Here is a 17,556-nt window from a genome sequence, read left to right as displayed (position 1 = left end):
GATCTCTATGAATTTGAGGCCAGCCTGGTTTGCATAGTGAGTTCTGGGACAATCAGAGAGCTACATAGTAAGACCGTTTCCTGAAAACAACAATAATAACAAGAATAACTAAATAAGGGCAGTTAAATGTCTTACCAGGGAAATGCACTTGCTGCCATGGCTGACAATTTGAATTTGAGTTCCTAAACTCACAAAAATGTCAGGCATAGTGAATAGCTTGTGCCTATCACCCCAGGGCTGTGGGTAGAGACAAACATATCTAAACAGCCGGTTTAGCAGAAAAGATAAGGTCCATGTTCACTAGGAGACCCTTTCTGTAAAAAGAAAGTGGAGAGTTATAGAAGATACAGTGTTTCCCTCTGACGGGCACACATTCACAACTGGGCAAATCTTTTTTTTTTTTTTTTTTTTTTGGTTTTTCGAGACAGGGTTTCTCTGTGTAGCCCTGGCTGTCCTGGAACTCACTTTGTAGACCAGGCTGGCCTCGAACTCAGAAATTTGCCTGCCTCTGCCTCCTGAGTGCTAGGATTAAAGGCGTGCCCCACCATGCCCGGCTTTTTCTACTCTTTCAACTCCCTGATACTAGATAGGAGAGAAAAATGATAGAGAAGAAAGGAAAGATATCCCTGAATAAAGTCAGGGCCAGAAAGGGGTTATTTTTGTTAGACTGTTTTCTACTGATGTGTGGCAATCCTGGGGCAAGTTGCATGACGACTTAACAAACCATGGCTAATAACCCAACCTGCCCATCAGGGCCCTAGGATTTATATACCCTCTAAAAAGTCCCCAGAATTCCAAATGTCACTTAGTCTCAGAAACTATCAGCAGCTGGCAAAATCGCACCCCTGCTAAAGCACGAGGCAAATCATAGTCAGCTGCTGAGAAGCAGCTCCACATCCCCACACCCAGGATTAAGACAAAAACATATTCTTTAATGTGTGTTAATGTTTGTGTGTGTGTGTGTGTGTGTGTGTGTGTGTGTGTGTTTTAACAAACCAAAATTCCAAAGTTGTCATTACAAAAGGTAGCTTATGTGGCTGCATTACAGAGCCTTTGGGGCCCTGTGATTGAATGAGGGGTTACCACCTGCTCATTGAGCTGCAGGCTGTCGTGCAGATGAGCAGAGATAAGTGATAGGTAATCAATACCCAGTGCTGATACAGCAGTGTCCAGCCTGACCATGCCCAGAGGTCCCACGAGCAGCCAGCCCTGGGGAACAGACTCATAATTTTCCCAGAACTGGAGTTCCTGGTGGTTAGATTTCATTTTAGTTTATGCATATGGGTGTTTTACTGGTGTGGACGTCTGTGCATTATCTCTGCACATTGCCTGCAGAGGCCAGAAAAGGGCCACAACATATACCCCCCCCACCATAGTGTGTGTGTGTGTGTGTGTGTGTGTGTGTGCCACAGAGCATGCGCGGCTCAGAGCACAACCTGTGGGAGTTGGTTCTCTCCTTGCTCTATGTGACTCCTAGGACCGAAATTCAGGTCGTCAGGCTTGGTAGCAAGTATCTTCATGCTCTGTGCCATCTTGATGGCCCTAAACCTTTTCCTTTTTTAAAATTTATTTATTTATTTATATTTTTATTTTTTTAAGATGTTTATTGTACTTATGGGTACACTGTAGCTATCTTCAGACACACCCGAAGAGGGCGCCAAATAACATTATAGATGGCTGTGCTCTTAACCACTGAGCCATCTCTCCAGTCACCATTTTCTTTCTCTCTCTCTCTCTCTCTCTCTCTCTCTCTCTCTCTTTCTTTTTTTGGGGGAGCAGGTGTTGAGACAGGGTTTTTCTGTTTAGCCCTGGCTGGCCTGGAACTCATTCTGTGGACCAGGCTGGCCTTGAACTCAGATGGCTCAGTGCTTCAGAGTACTGGCTACTCTTCCAGAGGTCCTGAGTTCAGTTCTCAGCAACTACATGGTGGCTCACAAACATCTATAATGAGATCTGATGCCCTCTTCTGGCATACAGGTATATATACAGACAGAGCATTCATATAATCTTTTAAATTATTTAAAATTTATTTTTATGGGGTCGAAGAGATGGTTCTGTGGGTTAAGAACACTGACTACTCTTCCAGAGGTCCTGAGTTCAAATCCCAGCAACCACATGGTGGCTCACAAGCATCTGTAATGGGATCTGATGCCCTTTTCTGGTGTGTCTGAAGACAAGTGACAGGGTACTCACATACAAAATCTTTTTATTTTATTTTATTTTATTTTTATTCTATGTGGATGGGTGTTTCCCATGCATTTATGTCTGTGCACTGTGCATATGCATTGCCAACAGAGGCCAGAAAAGGAGGTCACATCCCCTAGAGCTGGAGTTACAGATGGTTGTGAGCTGCCATGCAGGTGGTGGGAATTGAACCTGGGTCCTCCACAAGCCCAGTCAGGTCTCTTGTCCACGGAGCCATTTCTCCAGCCCCCTTCGTCAGTGTTCTGTTACTGTGACGAGACACCATCACCAAGGCAAAGCTTATGAGCATTATTTGGGGGGTTAGTCCATTATCCTCAGAGCATGAAGCATGGAGCGTGGCTGGCAATGCAGGTAGACCTGAGGTCTGTATCCTTGCCCTCACGCAGCAGGAGGAGAACGACTCCAGCTTGAGCTTTTGAACCCCCCAGTGACACACTTCTTCCAACAAGAAGTAGAATTCTAATCCTTTCAAATAGTGCCACTCCCTGGTGGCTAAGACTTCAAATCTATGAGCCTATGGGGGCCTTTCTTATTCAACCACCACACCCATGGCGTTTGTTTGTTTGTTTGTTTGGTTGGTTGGTTGTTTTTGTTTTTGTTTTTTTGCTTTCTGAGACAGAGTTTCAAACTGTAACTCAGACAGGCGTGAAATTCATAGTGGTCCTCTTGCTGTAGCTTCCAGGGTGCTGGAAGGGCACCCGTGTACCACCACACCTGCTCTGTTCCCTGCCTCGGTCCTGCTTTCCTATGGCTCCAAGCACAGTGCTGACTTGGGAACTATGATTCTAGTCCCACAGCTTCCCTCACCCCCACCCCTGCCTCCTCCCCCGCCTCTGCCCCCTCCCCAGCCTCCGCCCCCTTTTTACATCCAGCTAACCTTCCTGTTCTCCTGGTAGGTACCAACTGGATGATTGAGATCGTCTGCTTAATCCTGAAAGATGGGGATCCCTCGTGGATCCGATCGGAGCCCATCTGGCAACGTGCGCCCTGGTGCGAGACCATCATAAGCGCCTTCAATGTCTTAGACCGGCCCAGCCCCCGCATTATGAGCTCTCACCTCCCTATTGAACTCTTCACGAAGGCATTCTTCAGCTCCAAGGCTAAGGTGAGGTGGATGGGCGGTGGGTGGATCTGATTGATTGACATGCGGCCCTTCCTTGGTAGCCCACCTTTTAAAGGGGAGCCGACTCTATGCTCATGGTCATGTATGACTGTCACTCCAGTACTTGAAAAACCAAAGCAGGAGAGTGGCCATGATTTCCAGGTCATCCTAGGCTACAAAACAACACCCTGTCAAACAAACAAACAGACAAACAAAGCCGGGCACTGGTGGTTGCACACCTTTAATCTCAGCGCTCTCGGGAGGCAGAGGCAGGCAGATGGATCTTTGAGTTTGAGGCCAGCCTGGTCTACAGAGTGAGTTCCAGGACAGCCAGAACTATACAGAGAAACCCTGTTTCAAAACAAAACAAAACAAAACAAAACAAAACAAAACAAAACAAAAAACAAAAAAACAAAAAAGCAAAAGAAAACAAAACCAAAAAAAAAAAAAAATTGAAAATTGCTAGAGGGACTAGGGAAGCCAGATGCTAAATTGATAGGGCAATAGGTTAGTATGCAAAGCCCCAGGCTGCACCCCAGTGGTGCATGGTTGTCTGTCTGTCTGTCTGTCTGTCTGGTTAGTTGGTTAGGCTGGGTTGAGTTTTTTGTTTGTTGGTTGGTTTGTTGTTTTTTGTTTTCCTGTTTTTTTCAAGACAGGGTTCCCGTGTTTAACTCTGGCTCTCCTAGAACTGGATTTGTAGACCAGACTGGTGTCAGACTCCCAGAGATCCCCCTGCCTCTGCCTAAGGAGTGCTGGGATTAAAGGTGTGCATCACCACCGCCGCCAGGTTGACACACACTTGCAATCTGAGTACTCAGGAGGTAGAAGCAAGAAGATCATATTTGGCTAAGTAGCAAGTTCAAGGCCAGCCTAGGATAATATAGCAATGTTTAAAAAAAAAAATCAAACAAAACAAGAGAGTATGTTCTGCCTGCAGAGTCAGAAGAGGAGGACAAGGCAGACCTTCAGGGGCAGGGTCCTACTGTATCTGACACCTTCTCCATTCCCCTCTGTCTGCATACAGGTGATTTACGTGGGCCGGAACCCCCGCGATGTCGTGGTCTCCCTCTATTATTATTCTAAGATTGCTGGGCAATTAAAGGACCCTGGTACACCCGACCAGTTCCTTCAAAATTTCCTCAAAGGAGAAGGTGAGGACCAGAAAGCAACAGAGATGGGGCGAGATGGAGGCCAGCAGAGATGCATGCAGAGACAGAAGAGACAGAGACCAAGAGGCAGAAGAGCAGAGATATGGTCCCTTCTCTGCTCGGGGATGGGCGATACATGGTGGGCTGCACAGACAGGAGCTGGCTAGGGTGGGTCTCTAACCCTGGCTGAAAGGCTCCAGGCAGCCAGGATAGAGTGGCCTGCGCAGCCTGGTCCTGGGAGCCATCTGGCCCTCACACACCCTCCATTGCCTGCAGTGCAGTTTGGCTCCTGGTTTGACCACATCAAGGGCTGGATCCGGATGCAGAACCAAGAGAACTTCCTGTTTATCACCTATGAGGAGCTGCAGCAGGTTCGTCTGGTGTCTGCCCTTGGCCCTCCTCCCTCACCACATGCTCCTAGACCCCTGCCAACTACCTACCAGTCCATGTAGTGGAGAAACAAAACTTATGGGGGTCTGGGGATAGGGAAGGGGCAACAAGAGGCAGATGGGGCAAATCCACTCAAGATCAGATAGGGTCACCACACAGACAGCAACAGAGGAAAGCAAGCAGCCAGGAGAGTCTGCGACAGAACAGCCAGTGCAAAGGCCCTGGGGAAGCCTCCTCCTCCAGAGGGAGGCCCACCAGAGGCAGGCAGAGGTGGGTGGCAGGCATGTTCATGGCCAGCCAGAGCTACGTAGTAATACCCTGCCTCAAAAACATATAAGATAAAACAAAAAGCAACAACTAAAACCCAAACAATAAAAGAAAAGCCACGCCTAGAGAGGGCTCCGTGGGCAGGAGCACTGGCTGCTGTTGCAGAGACTGGAATGGGTTCCCAGCACCTGCACAGTGGCTCACAGTTGCCTGCACCTCCAGTTCCAGGGGATTGCGTGACCTTTTCTGGCCTCTGTAGCCCTCATGGTACACATACATACCAGCAGGTAAAACACTCATACGCGTAATATTTTTTTTTTTAAGTTTAAGAGAGTTGACATGTTGACTCAAAGAATAAAGTCTCTTGCTACCATGCCAGATAGCCTGAGTTCGATCCCCAAGTGTGGAAGGAGAGAACTGTGACCCCTGCTGGTTGTCCCCTCCACATGCACATACACACACACCACACACCACACAGACACACACGAATGTAATAAAAACATTTTCAAAGTATATATACATATACATACATATATGTATGTATATGTATATATACACATATATGTATGTATGTGTGTATATATATATATATGTATATATATATATATACATATATATATTAAAATGCCAATGGCTCACCTATTGTGAGCTGTAAAAATTGTAATTTTTTTAAGTTTACCCTGGTAAATTATCAGCAATGTTCAGGGGAGGAAAGTGGACCTTTCGTGCTCTAGAGTGGATCGGGTGTTTGCCTAAGACACACAGCAATTCCCTGCTGCCCCATAGTCTATCCTGATACCTTTCTTCTGGTGGCAAGTTCTGGAAAAGGCTTCAGCACCATGTCTCCCTCCCTACATTTCCTCAGGTTTTATCTCCAAACCTCCAAAAACTGGGCCATGGAGCCTAGCACAGCTTCTGGGCCACTCCTGGGGTGTGAGGCACCGCCCACATGTGTGTTTCTGGGACAGGCCGGCGGCTCAGAGAATAAAGGGTTATGAAACCAGGAATGTCCTGGAAAGGCAGGTTGTGGGGCCGAGCCGTGACCAGCCATGCAGGGCGCTGGATGCCATAGATGCTGTGAGGTTGAGGGGACCTGTGGGGATCGGGAGTCTGGGTCTGAGCTTCCAGGCTATTAAGCTTTGACCAAGTACCTTGCTATCTCTGGACCTCTGTTTGCTGACTAGGGTGTGATGTTTCTTCCAAGGCCGATCAGCACAAATGTGAATGAGGGCTTAGGCCCAGAGACTTGTGAGCCAAGTATTGTGAGGAAAGCGCCAATTGAGTTTATCAGTGACAAAGGGCAAATCGAGAGAAATCTTGTGCCAAGATCCGAGGGAGGAGGGTGTGGGAACAATGGTATGGGAAGAAGGGGTTCACACCAAATTATTCTTGAAAGTCAGGTTTGCGGGGAGGAGGCTCTGTCCTATGTCCTGGGAGGCCACTGGATCAATGGAACTGACGGGGAAGGAGGCCAGAGACAGACAGGCTGGGGAAGGGGCTCCAGAGGTGAGGGTCTGGCAAGGGGGAAGATGGTCTGTCTGGTGGACCAGGGTGGGAATGTTGGGGACACAGAGATGAGTATATGCACAAGACAGGCAGGCAGGAAGGACAAGGATGATGGCAGACTGGCATCTGGGCTGAGGCAGACAGGGAAGGCTAGGCTCCAGAGACCAGCACTGGGCAACCAGGGAGGAGCAGAGTAGCCCCACCTACAGCTTCTGCTCCCGACACACAGCAGCAATCTCTGTAAGTTGCTGAGCTGATTTCTGTCAACCTACACTCCCCTGCCTCCTTCAGAACCCTATAGAACCCTGGAGAACAGGGAGATGGGGAAACTGAGGCAGAGAGTCAGGAACCACTCCAGGCCAAACAAAGTGGTCCCCACTCCACTGACGCCTCCTCTCCCTACCCCAGGACCTGCGAGGCTCCGTGCAACGCATCTGTGAGTTCCTGGGCCGGCCACTGGGTGAAGAGGCCCTGAGCTCTGTGGTGGCCCACTCAGCCTTTGCTGCCATGAAGGCCAATACCATGTCCAACTACTCGCTGCTGCCGGCCAGCCTGCTGGACCACCGCCAGGGGGAGTTCCTGCGCAAAGGTACCCCTGGGTGCTTCTAGCCAATTGCATGGCTTTCTGGGCCTCCATTTTCCCAGAAGGCCTGTGGAATGTGAGAGCCACCCTAGACGTGTCTTCACTCTCAGCAGGAGGTCTGGCACCGCCCGCTGACCTGCCTCCATCTGGGCCTCTCCCTGGGACAAAGTGAGGCCAAAGCAGGGGCTCTAACAACATGAGTGTAAAGTCCCCAGGAACCTTTTTATTAGTTAACACTCAGTGCAGAGTAATTCAGTGTGGTGGTGCTTGCCTCTCAAACCAGCTAGACTCAGGTCAGCCCGCGATGCTAGAGAGGCTGTCTGTCTCGAGACAAAGCAGAGCTGCTACAGCACAGGATCCCCGGGTGACTCAGGTCAACCCCCTCTCTACAGATCCTTCCGCCATGTGGTTTCATGTTCTAAATTCCAAGACTTGGGAATCCCTCAGGGAGGCCCCTGAGCTCACAAGAGGTGACACAGCATGTAACCAAAATCTAACAAGCTATTCTAAAGAGCATTTTCCACACGGGCAAGAGGTGGACCCCTAGTAGTCTGAGGGACCAGTACTCAGGACTGCATGCTTGTGGAGTGCCTTGCTGAGACAGCTCACTGGCTGTGAGGACCTCAGACTGGCCCATTCATGTGAAGCCTCTAGATTGCCTGGCTGGGGTGGACCAGCCATCAAGTCGGAAGAATGTTGAGGCCATGTTGGGTATCTGAGGGGAACGAGGGGGAGAGAGCCTTGTGCTGGCAGAGACATGTCCCAGAGGAAGTGATGCAGGTTGTCAAAGGGGTGTTTGGGTGCCAAGAGGGAGGTGAGTTGTGAGAAGATATCTGGGAGGTCAGAGGTCAAAGGACAGGGCTGGTGTGGGGTCACCTAGGTGTAAGGGAAAGAAGCAGTATGCCTAGGAGGCTCTGGCCAGCTGACACAGGCGGCGTGGTTGGTCATGGTGAGGGAGGCTGAGGGGACATCCAACAAGGCTGAGACGGGAGCAAGGGGGTACCCCAACAGCTCCTTACTGGGCTCTTCCTCTGTCCCCTCCAGGGATCAGTGGCGACTGGAAGAACCACTTCACTGTGGCCCAGAGTGAGGCTTTTGACAGTGTTTACCGAGAGCAAATGCACGGGGTGCAGAGGTTCCCCTGGGACACGTCTGAAGAGGATAGCAGCCCTGATGGCCAGCCTGACCCTGAGCCCAGCCCCAGCCCAGCTTCTGATGACCCCAACCCAGGATCCTCACAATAAACTTATCACTCCAACCACTCCCTCCTCTGTGCTGACTTTCCGGGGCAAGCAGGGGGTGCAGGCAAGCAGGGGGTGCAGGCAGGCAGGGGGTGCAGGCAGGCAGGCAGAGTGGCCAGCCACACACCACACAGACAGAATGCGCCACACACCACACAGACAGAATGTGTGCATGCTGCAGAAGGCAGTGTGACTCGACAATCACCCCATGCTTGGGAGGTGGAGGCAGTGGGATTGCAAGTTTACATCTAGCCTGGGCTCCTCAGTGAGTATCATAGCAACAACATGAGATACAAGGGGAGGGGCCAGGGTATCATAGCAATAACACAAGATACAAGGGGCCAGGAGCCCAGCACTGAGCTTGAAGTCAGGATGCCAGCTCCACTGTCCCATAGGCCTGCACCCCTAGACCTGAGGGGAACCCTGGGTCTGAAGAAGAGCTAGGGGGGATGCTGGAGGCTGGACTCTGGAGCAGGAGGGGATGGGGCAGGAAGGCCATGGAGACGCGTGTCTGTGCTGTTGGAGTTTAATCCGAGTAGAATACAGGGACATGCTCTGAAGCCTTCCCTTAGCTCCCACAGAAAACTCCAGACATTGTCCAGTGTCTCAGTATCCCCGGTACTTTCCAGACCTTTGTTTTTTTTTTTCAGCTTTGCCCATCACCCCCCGCCCCAACCTCTACCCCCATTAATTCTCCTCTCCTGGACTCAACTTTATCTATGTCTTCTCTGTCGTGGGGTTGCCCCACTATCTCTTTATATAGTACATGGTGAGGCAGCTGAGCCTGTCTCTGCAGCAGTCCTGTCTGCTGCTCTGGACCTCTCTGCCCATTTCCCAGATGGCAACACCAAGCTCTTAGTGAGCTCACCCAATTCTAGAGCAATTAAGACCAGTCCCTTCTGCTGCCAAGATCCTAGACTACAGGCCTCACATACAGCCAATGTCTGGTTAGAGCTCTAAACTAGACCCATGGCTGGCCAGCCACATCTGGCCAGGGTTCCTGTCAGCGTCTCCTTCCAGAGCCTGAGCCAGAGGCCCAGTCTGATGTGGTGGCATTGTCCCCCAATCTCCTTTGGGCTGGGGATAGGTAACGCAGGCGGCGGGCTGGAATCGAGGGTAGGGGGCCACCCCAGGGCTGTGAACGGGAATCCATCTCAGCTCTGGGCCCACCTCCAGTGCCCCGCTGCCTCATCAGGGCCCTGGCTGGAGTGTCCTTGGAGACCCAGAACTTCTTGGACTGTAAAGAAAAAAAAAAAAAAAAAAAAAAAAGAAGGTGAGTAGTTGCTGGGGCTGAGCTGGTGGGGTGCTGGCATCACATGCTAAAGGCCCTGGGGTTGAGCCTCAGCATGATATAGACCAGTTATGATGGACACTGAGGAGGTGGCACGGCAGCAGGAGGATCAGAAGCTTAAGACCAGCCTGGACCACATAAAACCCCATCTCAAAATAAGGGGGAAAGAATGTTGAGACCATCAATAAGAATCTGTAACCTTAGTGCTGGAAGACAGGGACAGATGGATCCCGAGGCTCCGAGGCTGCCTGGCAGCCAGGCTATCAGCAACAGCCAGCTCCAAGAACAGTGAGAGACATGTCTTAAACGGTAAGGTGGAGAGTGACAGGAAGACCCCCCGGGAGTGACATCTGACCTCAATAGGCACACACCAGCAAACACTCCTACATACACAGGGACACACATACACAAGAGGAGGAGAGAATATCTTGGGGCCCAGAGACAAGGGAAAAGGGACAAAGGGTGAGAGACAAGGAAGAAATAAGGGAGGGGAAGATGATTTGGAGGGAGAGACATAGGAGTTAGAGGTGGAGGAGGGAGGAGTTAGAGGTGGAGGAGGGAGGAGTTAGAGGTGGAGGAGGGAGGAGTTAGAGGTGGAGGAGGGAGGAGTTAGAGGTGGAGGAGGGAGAAGGTAAGGGAAGAGGTGGATGGAAGGTACTTGGAAGGAGATGGAAGAGAGGGAAGGGGAGGAGGGAGGACAGGTAGAGGGAGGAGGGAGAGATGCCAGTAGAGGAGATGAGGAAGATGAAAGGAAGCCTCCAGAGCCTGGGGGACATAAGTGGGGAGCCTGGAACCCCAGACCTACATGGGATGCCTTTCCTCTTGCCGTGGAGCTGGGGAAGAGCAGGAAGCAGCTGTGGCCATCCAGGGGAACAAATATTTGCCAAGGGAGGAGAACCCCAGATGGAGGCGAGGCAAGGACCTTGACCTGGCCACTCCACTCCTTTTCCTTTAGGTCTAACTTCATAGACAAAGCTGACAGAAATGACTCTGCTCCAGTTACCAGGGAACAGATTGGAAGGCTGAAGCCAGAAAGGGTTAGCTCACTGAGGGACATAACTCCCTCGGCCTGGGTTAGCTCACTGAGGGACATAACTCCCTCGGCCTGCATCCTGGGTGAGGCTACTTGACTCTCCCACGCGGCTCTGCATCTTCTCATGCAACAACATGACTCACACAGAGAGAAACTGAGGCTCACAGACAGCCATTTCTGGCCCAGGACTATCCAAGCAGCTAAACTGGGCTCAGCCATACCCTCATTCTCCATAAAAATGCAGAGGGATTCTCAGTTCCCCTCACCCCCACCCCCTCCATTTCCCCAACACCCTCAGGACAGTCAGATGTAGGATGTCAACAAGTCCTTTGGGGAAACAGTCAGAGCTAAGTTCCAACTCCTCTCAGGTGCCTCAGTTTCCCCATCTGTGAAATAGGTAGGTTAAGTTTAACCAACTTAGGCATGGTGGTGCATGCCTGTCATCCCAATACAAGGAACGTGGAGGCAGGAGAATCAGTTTAAGGCCAGCCTCAGCTCTACAACTCTCTTTCAAAATGACAAGTGTTTCCTGCTTCTGGTGTCCCAGCAGGGCCCCCTATCTCTTGGCTTCTGTGTCTCAGTCCTCAGCAGGGGGGTCTCACCTCATTTTCACCATCACTTGAGCCAGAGAGCTGGGACAGGCGGCTAAGGTCCCATAGGGAGCGGCTGGGTCGGGTCGGGGGACCACTGGTTGTCCTGGTGCGCTGTACACTCCTCAAGATGTCACTGAGAGCTGGCCCCGTGGTGGTGGGGGTCTCCTGTTTGTCCCGCTCGAGGATGTGACAGGCAGCCAGGCGTTGAGCCAAAGGCCCATCAGACAGCAATGGGGCTACAGGGGCCACAGGACAGCGCAGGGCCACACGGTGTGGGCTTCGGGGCAGCTGTGGGCCCTCAGGAGGACTGAACAAAGGGCTTCGAGCCGGAGCTGCAGAGAGCGGCCTGGAGGCTGCGTACAGGACACGGAACTCCTGGTTGAAGGCATCTGCAATTTCTCCTGTGAGCAAGGTCACCAGGCTCCGGTGCAGGCGTGAGTCACTCCATGTGAAGCTAGGGATGGAAGGTGACAGTCAGGAGCTGTACAGGGTGGCAGCTACCCCAGGCCCTGTGACCTTAGGACATGATCTCACAGGGCTCAGCTCCGTTGGTGAAGAGGACAAAAAGTATCTGCCTTGCTGCTAGTCACAACCAACCTGGGGACAACATGGTAATAGAAGCCTGTAACCCTAGCACTCAGGAGGCTGAGACAGGAGGATTAGGAGTTCAAGGCCAGCCTCGGCTACGCTGTTCCAGAAAAGCCTAGGCTACATGAGACTATCTCAAAACAAAAACAAACAACAAAACCCAAGAAAACGTTATCGTGACTACCTAAAGTTAGATGACTGGAAACATGGGCTCTGCTCTGCCCCACTGAGGGACATCTCAGAGTCGCAGTTTATCATGAGGGTGATCTTCTAATACCCGCAGGACCATTTCCACAGATTCACCAGAAAGGCTGTACTTCCTAAGCGTGTGCACTGTACACCAGGATCCAAGAAGCACATCTGCCACGCAGAACATGGGGCCCACCGGCTGCAGAGGGTGGTACCTGTCCTCCGTGTCACGTGACCAGGGCTTTAACACCTCCAGGGCAAATTTGAACATACACAGGTCTTGAATGCATCAAGCAATACTCTATGGCCTCAGTGGGCCATCGGTAAAGTGAGGTTGCTGTGGGCGGGCCGAGCCAATGTGTCGGCGTTATGGGATTATCCTTCAAGCATCCTTACCTTGCCAGGTGAAGGTTCTTGGTTCCCTCAGCCTGTGGTGGACCAGGCTACCTCCCCTCCCCCACCCCCAGCTATCCAAGAACCCTGAGTGTCTGTGAGGTCACTGAGTTCCATGGCCCAAAGGCTTGTGAGCAGGGGTGCTGGCCCATCTCCAACCCGAGGACTGAAGAGCTTCTGAAAAGGACACGTTGTATCGGGAACCCGAAACACTCCAACTGCTGACCCCCAAGGCCAGGACGAGGGGCAGGAGGTGTTCCAGGAGGTCACACTCGGCCATCCAGGAGGTCAAGGAAGCCCCCGGCCTGGCTTGGGTGCTATCCACGCCGCCAGGCCACCATGGTCCTTGGCTGGCCACTGCTTCTGGTGTTGGTTCTTTGCCCAGGTGTGACAGGCATCAAGGACTGCGTCTTCTGTGAGCTGACTGACTCTGCTCGGTGCCCTGGCACACACATGCGCTGTGGGGATGACGAAGATTGCTTCACAGGCCACGGAGTAGCCCAGGGTGTGGGGCCCATCATCAACAAAGGCTGCGTGCACTCCACCAGCTGTGGCCGCGAGGAACCCATCAGCTACATGGGCCTCACATACAGTCTCACCACCACCTGCTGTTCTGGCCACCTTTGCAATAAGGGCACTGGCCTTTCCACAGGGGCTACCAGCCTGTCACTGGGTCTGCAGCTGCTCCTGGGCCTGTTGCTGCTGCTTCAATACTGGCTGTGACCCACAAGAACTGCAGGGCCTAGGGCTGTGCCCCGGGCTTCCGCCTTCATCCCTTTCCCCCATTAAATGGCCAGAGGTGCAGTCTACCTCCTGTGGCCCTGGCTTCCTCCATTCCAGGACCGTGGGAGGCGGGCTGGCAAAGCCCCTGGCTTGCCTTCATGTGGGGCATGGCCTGTGGCTCTCATGGCTCAGCTGTGCCCCATTGGTTCTAGGACGCACATCTTTCCACATTGACGCGGATGCTGCTTTATGTTGGTGTCACCTGAGAGTTCGTGACATGCGGTAAAAATCAATATCAGATGGGGTTTCAGAGGACTTTTTTTTTTTTTTTTTGTGAGCAGGAATGATTTTTGAGGCAGGGTTCCCTGTATGCCAGAATGGCCTCAAATTCTCTGCGCAGCTAAGGACGGCCTCCTCTGTGATCTTCTCTCTGTTGTGTGTCACCACATCCAGCTTTGAAGCACTTAGGTCATGTGTTGGCTACCCCGCTCTGTCCTCTGGCAACGCCAGGATGATAGTGTCACTCCAAAGCAGCATGTCTCAGGGATGGAGGCGGGGTCTCAAAGGGTGAACAGGACCCACAGTGTCAGTGCTGCGTGGGGACTTGTCAGAAACGCACGTTCCCACCACTGGCCACATGAACGCAGGCAGCTGTGGCCACAAATCTGCTGAGTGTGGTCTTCCGTACCCTTCCGGAATAGCGGTTCCTGGTCAGCACCTCTTCACCCTGGGTACTTGGCTGTGTCTGGAGGATTCTGGGATTGTCATGATGTTGAGAATGGGTAAGGGACACACCACTGATTATCTGCTGGGTGGAGGCAGGGATGAGGCTCAGTACGCAGAGTGGATGGGAACCCACAATAGCCTGATCCCTATCATCTCATTCTGACAGGCAGCACAGGAAAGGGGAGTAAGCTGCCTGAAGGCACACAGCTAGGAGCTGGCAGGGTTAGGATCTGAATCCAGCTATCTGGCACTCAGAGCCCAGCCTCAGCTTCCCAAGTTGGGATTCACAAGGCCACTCACCTGGCCAACAGCAGAGACAGCCCTAAGTGTTCTCTGTGGCAGAACACACCTCCTCTCCTGGATGAGTGTGTGGAACCATTGTAGAGATGAGTGCGGAGCCCAGAGACCCAGGATGCTCCCCCATCGCAACCCCTCCCCCATCATGTCGAGAGGGAGGGCTGAGCACAGGGTGTCATGAGGGGACACACCTGTAGGATCCCGAGATGACCCTGTCACCGTCCAGGAGCACGAACTTCTCCCGCACATGGCCGCTCACCTGCCGTCGCCTGCGGCTCTGGAAGGTGTGGCCCTGCACGGTCCGGATATCCAGGTTCTGGGAAAGGGCATATTCTGTGATGCCATCGATACTGTCCCAGCATCCCCAGGGCCACTGATACCAAATCTTAGATCTGAGGATAACTAGTTCTGGATCAAGGATCCAGGACACCCCCCTCCCCAACTCCCACCCTCCAGTGGCATGTGTTTCAGATCTCAGGGAACCCCAGTGACCTAGAGACCCGTGGAAATGTCCCCCTCTGTGGATTAGGGACATTTAGATGGCTCTGGCCTGGCTCCTACCTCAGTGGTCCACAGGTTCACCCCTAACTGCTGGGCTAGTGCCAGGAAGGCAGGCAGATGCTGGTGGTCAAGCAGTAAGTAGACAGGAATCCATCGGCGGGTAGCAGCATCCACCATGTCTCTGAGCAGGTCAGGGTCGGTGAAGACATCCATGACTACAGCCACCAGCTAGGGGAGAAAGGGGTAGACAAAGGATGGGGGACTGTGGCACTGGGGGTAGGATGCTGTAGAGACACAGGCTTCAAGTCCTGGCTTCTATGGGATGCTCAGGGTGGCAGGGAGACACCCACCCTGACTCTTCCCTGCAGGGAACCAGGCTGCCCTTCTAGGAGACCCGTTTCCAGCTGCTGAAAACTCATCTTTAACCCCACAGATTGTTGCCCACAGATTGTCCTTGAGAACGCCAAAGGTCCACAGCTCCAGGTTAGGGCTGGGTCCTGGTGACCAGGAAGCCTAGGCCACTAAGGTGTGCCTTGTAGGCAGACAGTTATGGTGGCATGACTCATCACCCAGGTCACTGCGAACAGTGAGCTTCAGCTGCATCTAGCCTGTTTCACCATGACCTCCACTCTTGGAAAGCTGCACATATTAACCCGTGCAGACCACCTGGCACTGGAGCCACGGAAATCCCAAGATTGCTACCTAAGGAATAGGGCATCGGAGGGGCAGGAGCGGGGCGGCTACAGGGCAGGGTAACTACCCCCAGGGCTTTCCTGGAGGAAGCTAGGTGTCTCTGATTTGGTGTGAAAGGGGCTGACTGACAAATGGTCACCACTTAGCTCCAGAAGTGTGGATACCAAATCTCAGGGAGTAAGAGGCCTCCAGGTCTGAAGGGCAAAAGATAAAGCCTGGGCTCCAGGACCAGAGGAGCACGTGTACAGCCTTGCAAATTCCAGGAGGGTATGGGGAAAAGCCTAGGTACCGGTCAAGGGGAGGGGAGGCGGGGACACCCACCTTTCGAGCAGCCTGGATTTCCTGGTGTACCAACTCTTTAATGGGTGGTTGGCCCTCGCCTGGTGGCTGGGTGTAGAGTTGCGCCCGGGTGATGCCCTTCCAGGCAGTGTCTTCAGGCCAGCCAAGCCGCAGCAGGGGTGCCGGCTCCTCAGATTGCCTCGGCCAGTAGGTCAGGCTGCCCACGTCCCCATCGGTGATGGCTGTTCCCGTGCCTGCTGCACCAGGCTCCTGGCTAGGTACTAGCCAGTCTTCAGCAGCCGTAGCCAGGGCCTGAGCCTCATCTGCACTCAGAAAGGGGGGCAACCTCTCCTGCTGCACACAGGCCCAGAAAGTCTCCTCGCCACTGCTCAGCAGGGCTTCGAGTGCCAGCCGCTGGCCCTCAGAGTACAAGACGGCAGGGCTGGCCTTCGTTAGGGCTGGCTCGCCAGCCCCCAACTCCTCTCCTTCCAGCGCGGCCAGCTGGGAGGCTGCCATTCAAACCACACAAGGCCTCCAGAGGCCAGGTCCTGGAGGGTCTAGATGGCTTTTGGAGATAGACCATCTGGGGTCCTGTGATATTATGCGGCCACCCAAAGCCCCCAGGGTAGGTCTGTAAACATCCACACAGCTCCCTGAAGGTGCCCGACTCAGTCCCTACAGACTCTCCATACCCTTACACCATGGATCTGATCACATGTGCCTGCTGACTACCTGCCAGTCAGCCATCTCCCATTTTGCCTCTGCCAAACCGCAGGACCACCTGTGACTTGGAGCTACGGCAGCTTTAGGTGGTTCTTGGCTGTTCCAGGCCTGTCAGGATGACCTGGCTGCCCTGACAGGTCTGGCCATCAGCCTAAGCATTTTCTGCTAAATGGCTGCTTGCCTGTCCTTGGTCACCCTACTGCTTGTGACCAATGGCTCGACTGCCTGCCACTTTGGCTTATCTATGGTATCTGACCCACTCTTTCCTCCCTTTCATTGCATGGAGATTAATCTCAGTAGGACAGCAGGAGAGGCAGTTTCTGAGTCTGAGTAAACTTTCTTGCCCACCACCCCAGCTCCCACAGGCTAATCTCTCTCCCAGTTCTGCCTGTCATAGGGTCAGAAAGAACCTATCCCCTGCCCCCTCCCCCAACTCCTCCCCAGACACTTGCCAGTCTCCTTCAGTGAGGATCTTCAAGGTATTGAAGTCTGAAGTCTACCTTGGCTGTGAGCCTCAAAACCAGTCCGAGATGTTAGCAGCCATGAGTACTGTCCTCCGATCGATTGAGAACCTAGCCTGGGTTTCTTGCCAACCTTAGTCTCCAAGCTGTACTCTACTTCCTGGACAGGAACTATGGACCTGTGAAGCTGAATTAGGTTCCAGCCAACTGGCACCACGCGATCCAGAAGGCCAGGCCCCCCACCTACAGACCCCAGGCTTCGGCCCGGTCTGAGGGCCAGCTCAGGAGCTTCCGACTTCCTCCTGAGCAGCTCTCCACCCAACGGGGAGCAATTGTCAGGACACAGCCCCTTGTGCAAACAGAGGGGGAGGGACTACTAGGCATCTTGCTCAGAGACTGGCCCAGGCAGGGCCTCACCTGTTCCCACGCCTTGCCCCACATCCCCCAACACCAAGGTCTTGGGAAAAGCTAATCCTAGGAGGAAACAGGTGAACACAACACCCAGCAGGCGGGGCTCGGGCACAGGCAGGGGCTGCCCAGGTGCAGGGCAGGTCCCAGAGCAGGCCCCACCCCCTTCCCCAAAAATGGGTCTGTGCTGACTTCCAATCAAATGCTGTCACCACT

The 17,556-nt window shown here is 53.0% G+C and overlaps 3 protein-coding genes across 10 annotated transcripts in view; 2 read left to right on the top strand and 1 right to left on the bottom strand.

Moving 5' to 3' along the window:
• Sult2b1 (sulfotransferase family, cytosolic, 2B, member 1) overlaps positions 1-8,464 on the top strand; it is a 29,692-nt gene extending 21,228 nt beyond the window's left edge. For 4 of the 6 annotated variants that reach the window (XM_030242793.1, XM_030242792.1, XM_006540999.2 and 1 more), the window contains 5 exons: positions 3,102-3,310; positions 4,332-4,458; positions 4,732-4,826; positions 7,027-7,207; positions 8,246-8,464. In XM_030242793.1, the coding sequence (XP_030098653.1) occupies positions 3,102-3,310; positions 4,332-4,458; positions 4,732-4,826; positions 7,027-7,207; positions 8,246-8,445 (812 nt within the window). In that variant the 3' untranslated portion in view covers positions 8,446-8,464. The remainder of the gene's footprint in view (positions 1-3,101; positions 3,311-4,331; positions 4,459-4,731; positions 4,827-7,026; positions 7,208-8,245) is intronic. The other 2 variants (NM_017465.3, NM_001360784.1) reach the window with 1 other exon arrangement.
• Positions 8,465-8,689: 225 nt separating this feature from the next.
• Positions 8,690-17,274, bottom strand: Fam83e (family with sequence similarity 83, member E). 3 transcript variants are annotated; one of them, XR_003946572.1, is made up of 6 exons: positions 15,791-17,274; positions 14,837-15,004; positions 14,467-14,591; positions 12,533-14,057; positions 11,369-11,813; positions 8,690-9,679 (listed from the first exon to the last, which is right to left on the bottom strand). XR_003946572.1 is itself a non-coding variant. In NM_001033170.4 (5 exons), the coding sequence occupies exons 1-5, from the start codon at positions 16,262-16,264 to the stop codon at positions 9,446-9,448; spliced, it is 1,446 nt and encodes a 481-aa protein (NP_001028342.2). In that variant the 5' UTR covers positions 16,265-17,225; the 3' UTR covers positions 8,953-9,445. The 3 variants fall into 3 exon arrangements, 2 of the variants coding, with proteins under 2 accessions (NP_001028342.2, XP_006541287.1); NM_001033170.4 differs by lacking the exon at positions 12,533-14,057 and having other exon boundaries at positions 8,953-9,679; positions 15,791-17,225; XM_006541224.3 differs by lacking the exons at positions 8,690-9,679; positions 12,533-14,057 and having other exon boundaries at positions 11,737-11,813; positions 14,535-14,591.
• Spaca4 (sperm acrosome associated 4) lies at positions 12,629-13,338 on the top strand. The gene has a single exon (NM_027055.3). The coding sequence runs from the start codon at positions 12,869-12,871 to the stop codon at positions 13,250-13,252; it is 384 nt and encodes a 127-aa protein (NP_081331.2). The 5' UTR covers positions 12,629-12,868; the 3' UTR covers positions 13,253-13,338.
• Positions 17,275-17,556: the final 282 nt, after the last annotated feature.

The sequence above is a fragment of the Mus musculus genome, chromosome 7 (assembly GCF_000001635.26).
Source record: "Mus musculus strain C57BL/6J chromosome 7, GRCm38.p6 C57BL/6J".
NCBI lineage: Eukaryota > Metazoa > Chordata > Mammalia > Rodentia > Muridae > Mus > Mus musculus.
The sequence above is the reverse complement of the archived record's forward strand: the minus strand, read 5'-3'. Positions and strand labels throughout refer to the sequence as shown.

Coding starts and splice junctions, on each gene's coding strand:
- Spaca4 (NM_027055.3), top strand. CDS start 12,869: ATGGTCCTTGGCTGGCCACTGCTTCTGGTGTTGGTTCTTTGCCCAGGT.
- Fam83e (NM_001033170.4), bottom strand. CDS start 16,264: ATGGCAGCCTCCCAGCTGGCCGCGCTGGAAGGAGAGGAGTTGGGGGCT. Junction 15,005..15,790: donor AAATCCAGGCTGCTCGAAAG/GTGGGTGTCCCC, acceptor TTTCTCCCCTAG/CTGGTGGCTGTAGTCATGGA. Junction 9,680..11,368: donor CAAGTGATGGTGAAAATGAG/GTGAGACCCCCC, acceptor TTTTCTTTACAG/TCCAAGAAGTTCTGGGTCTC.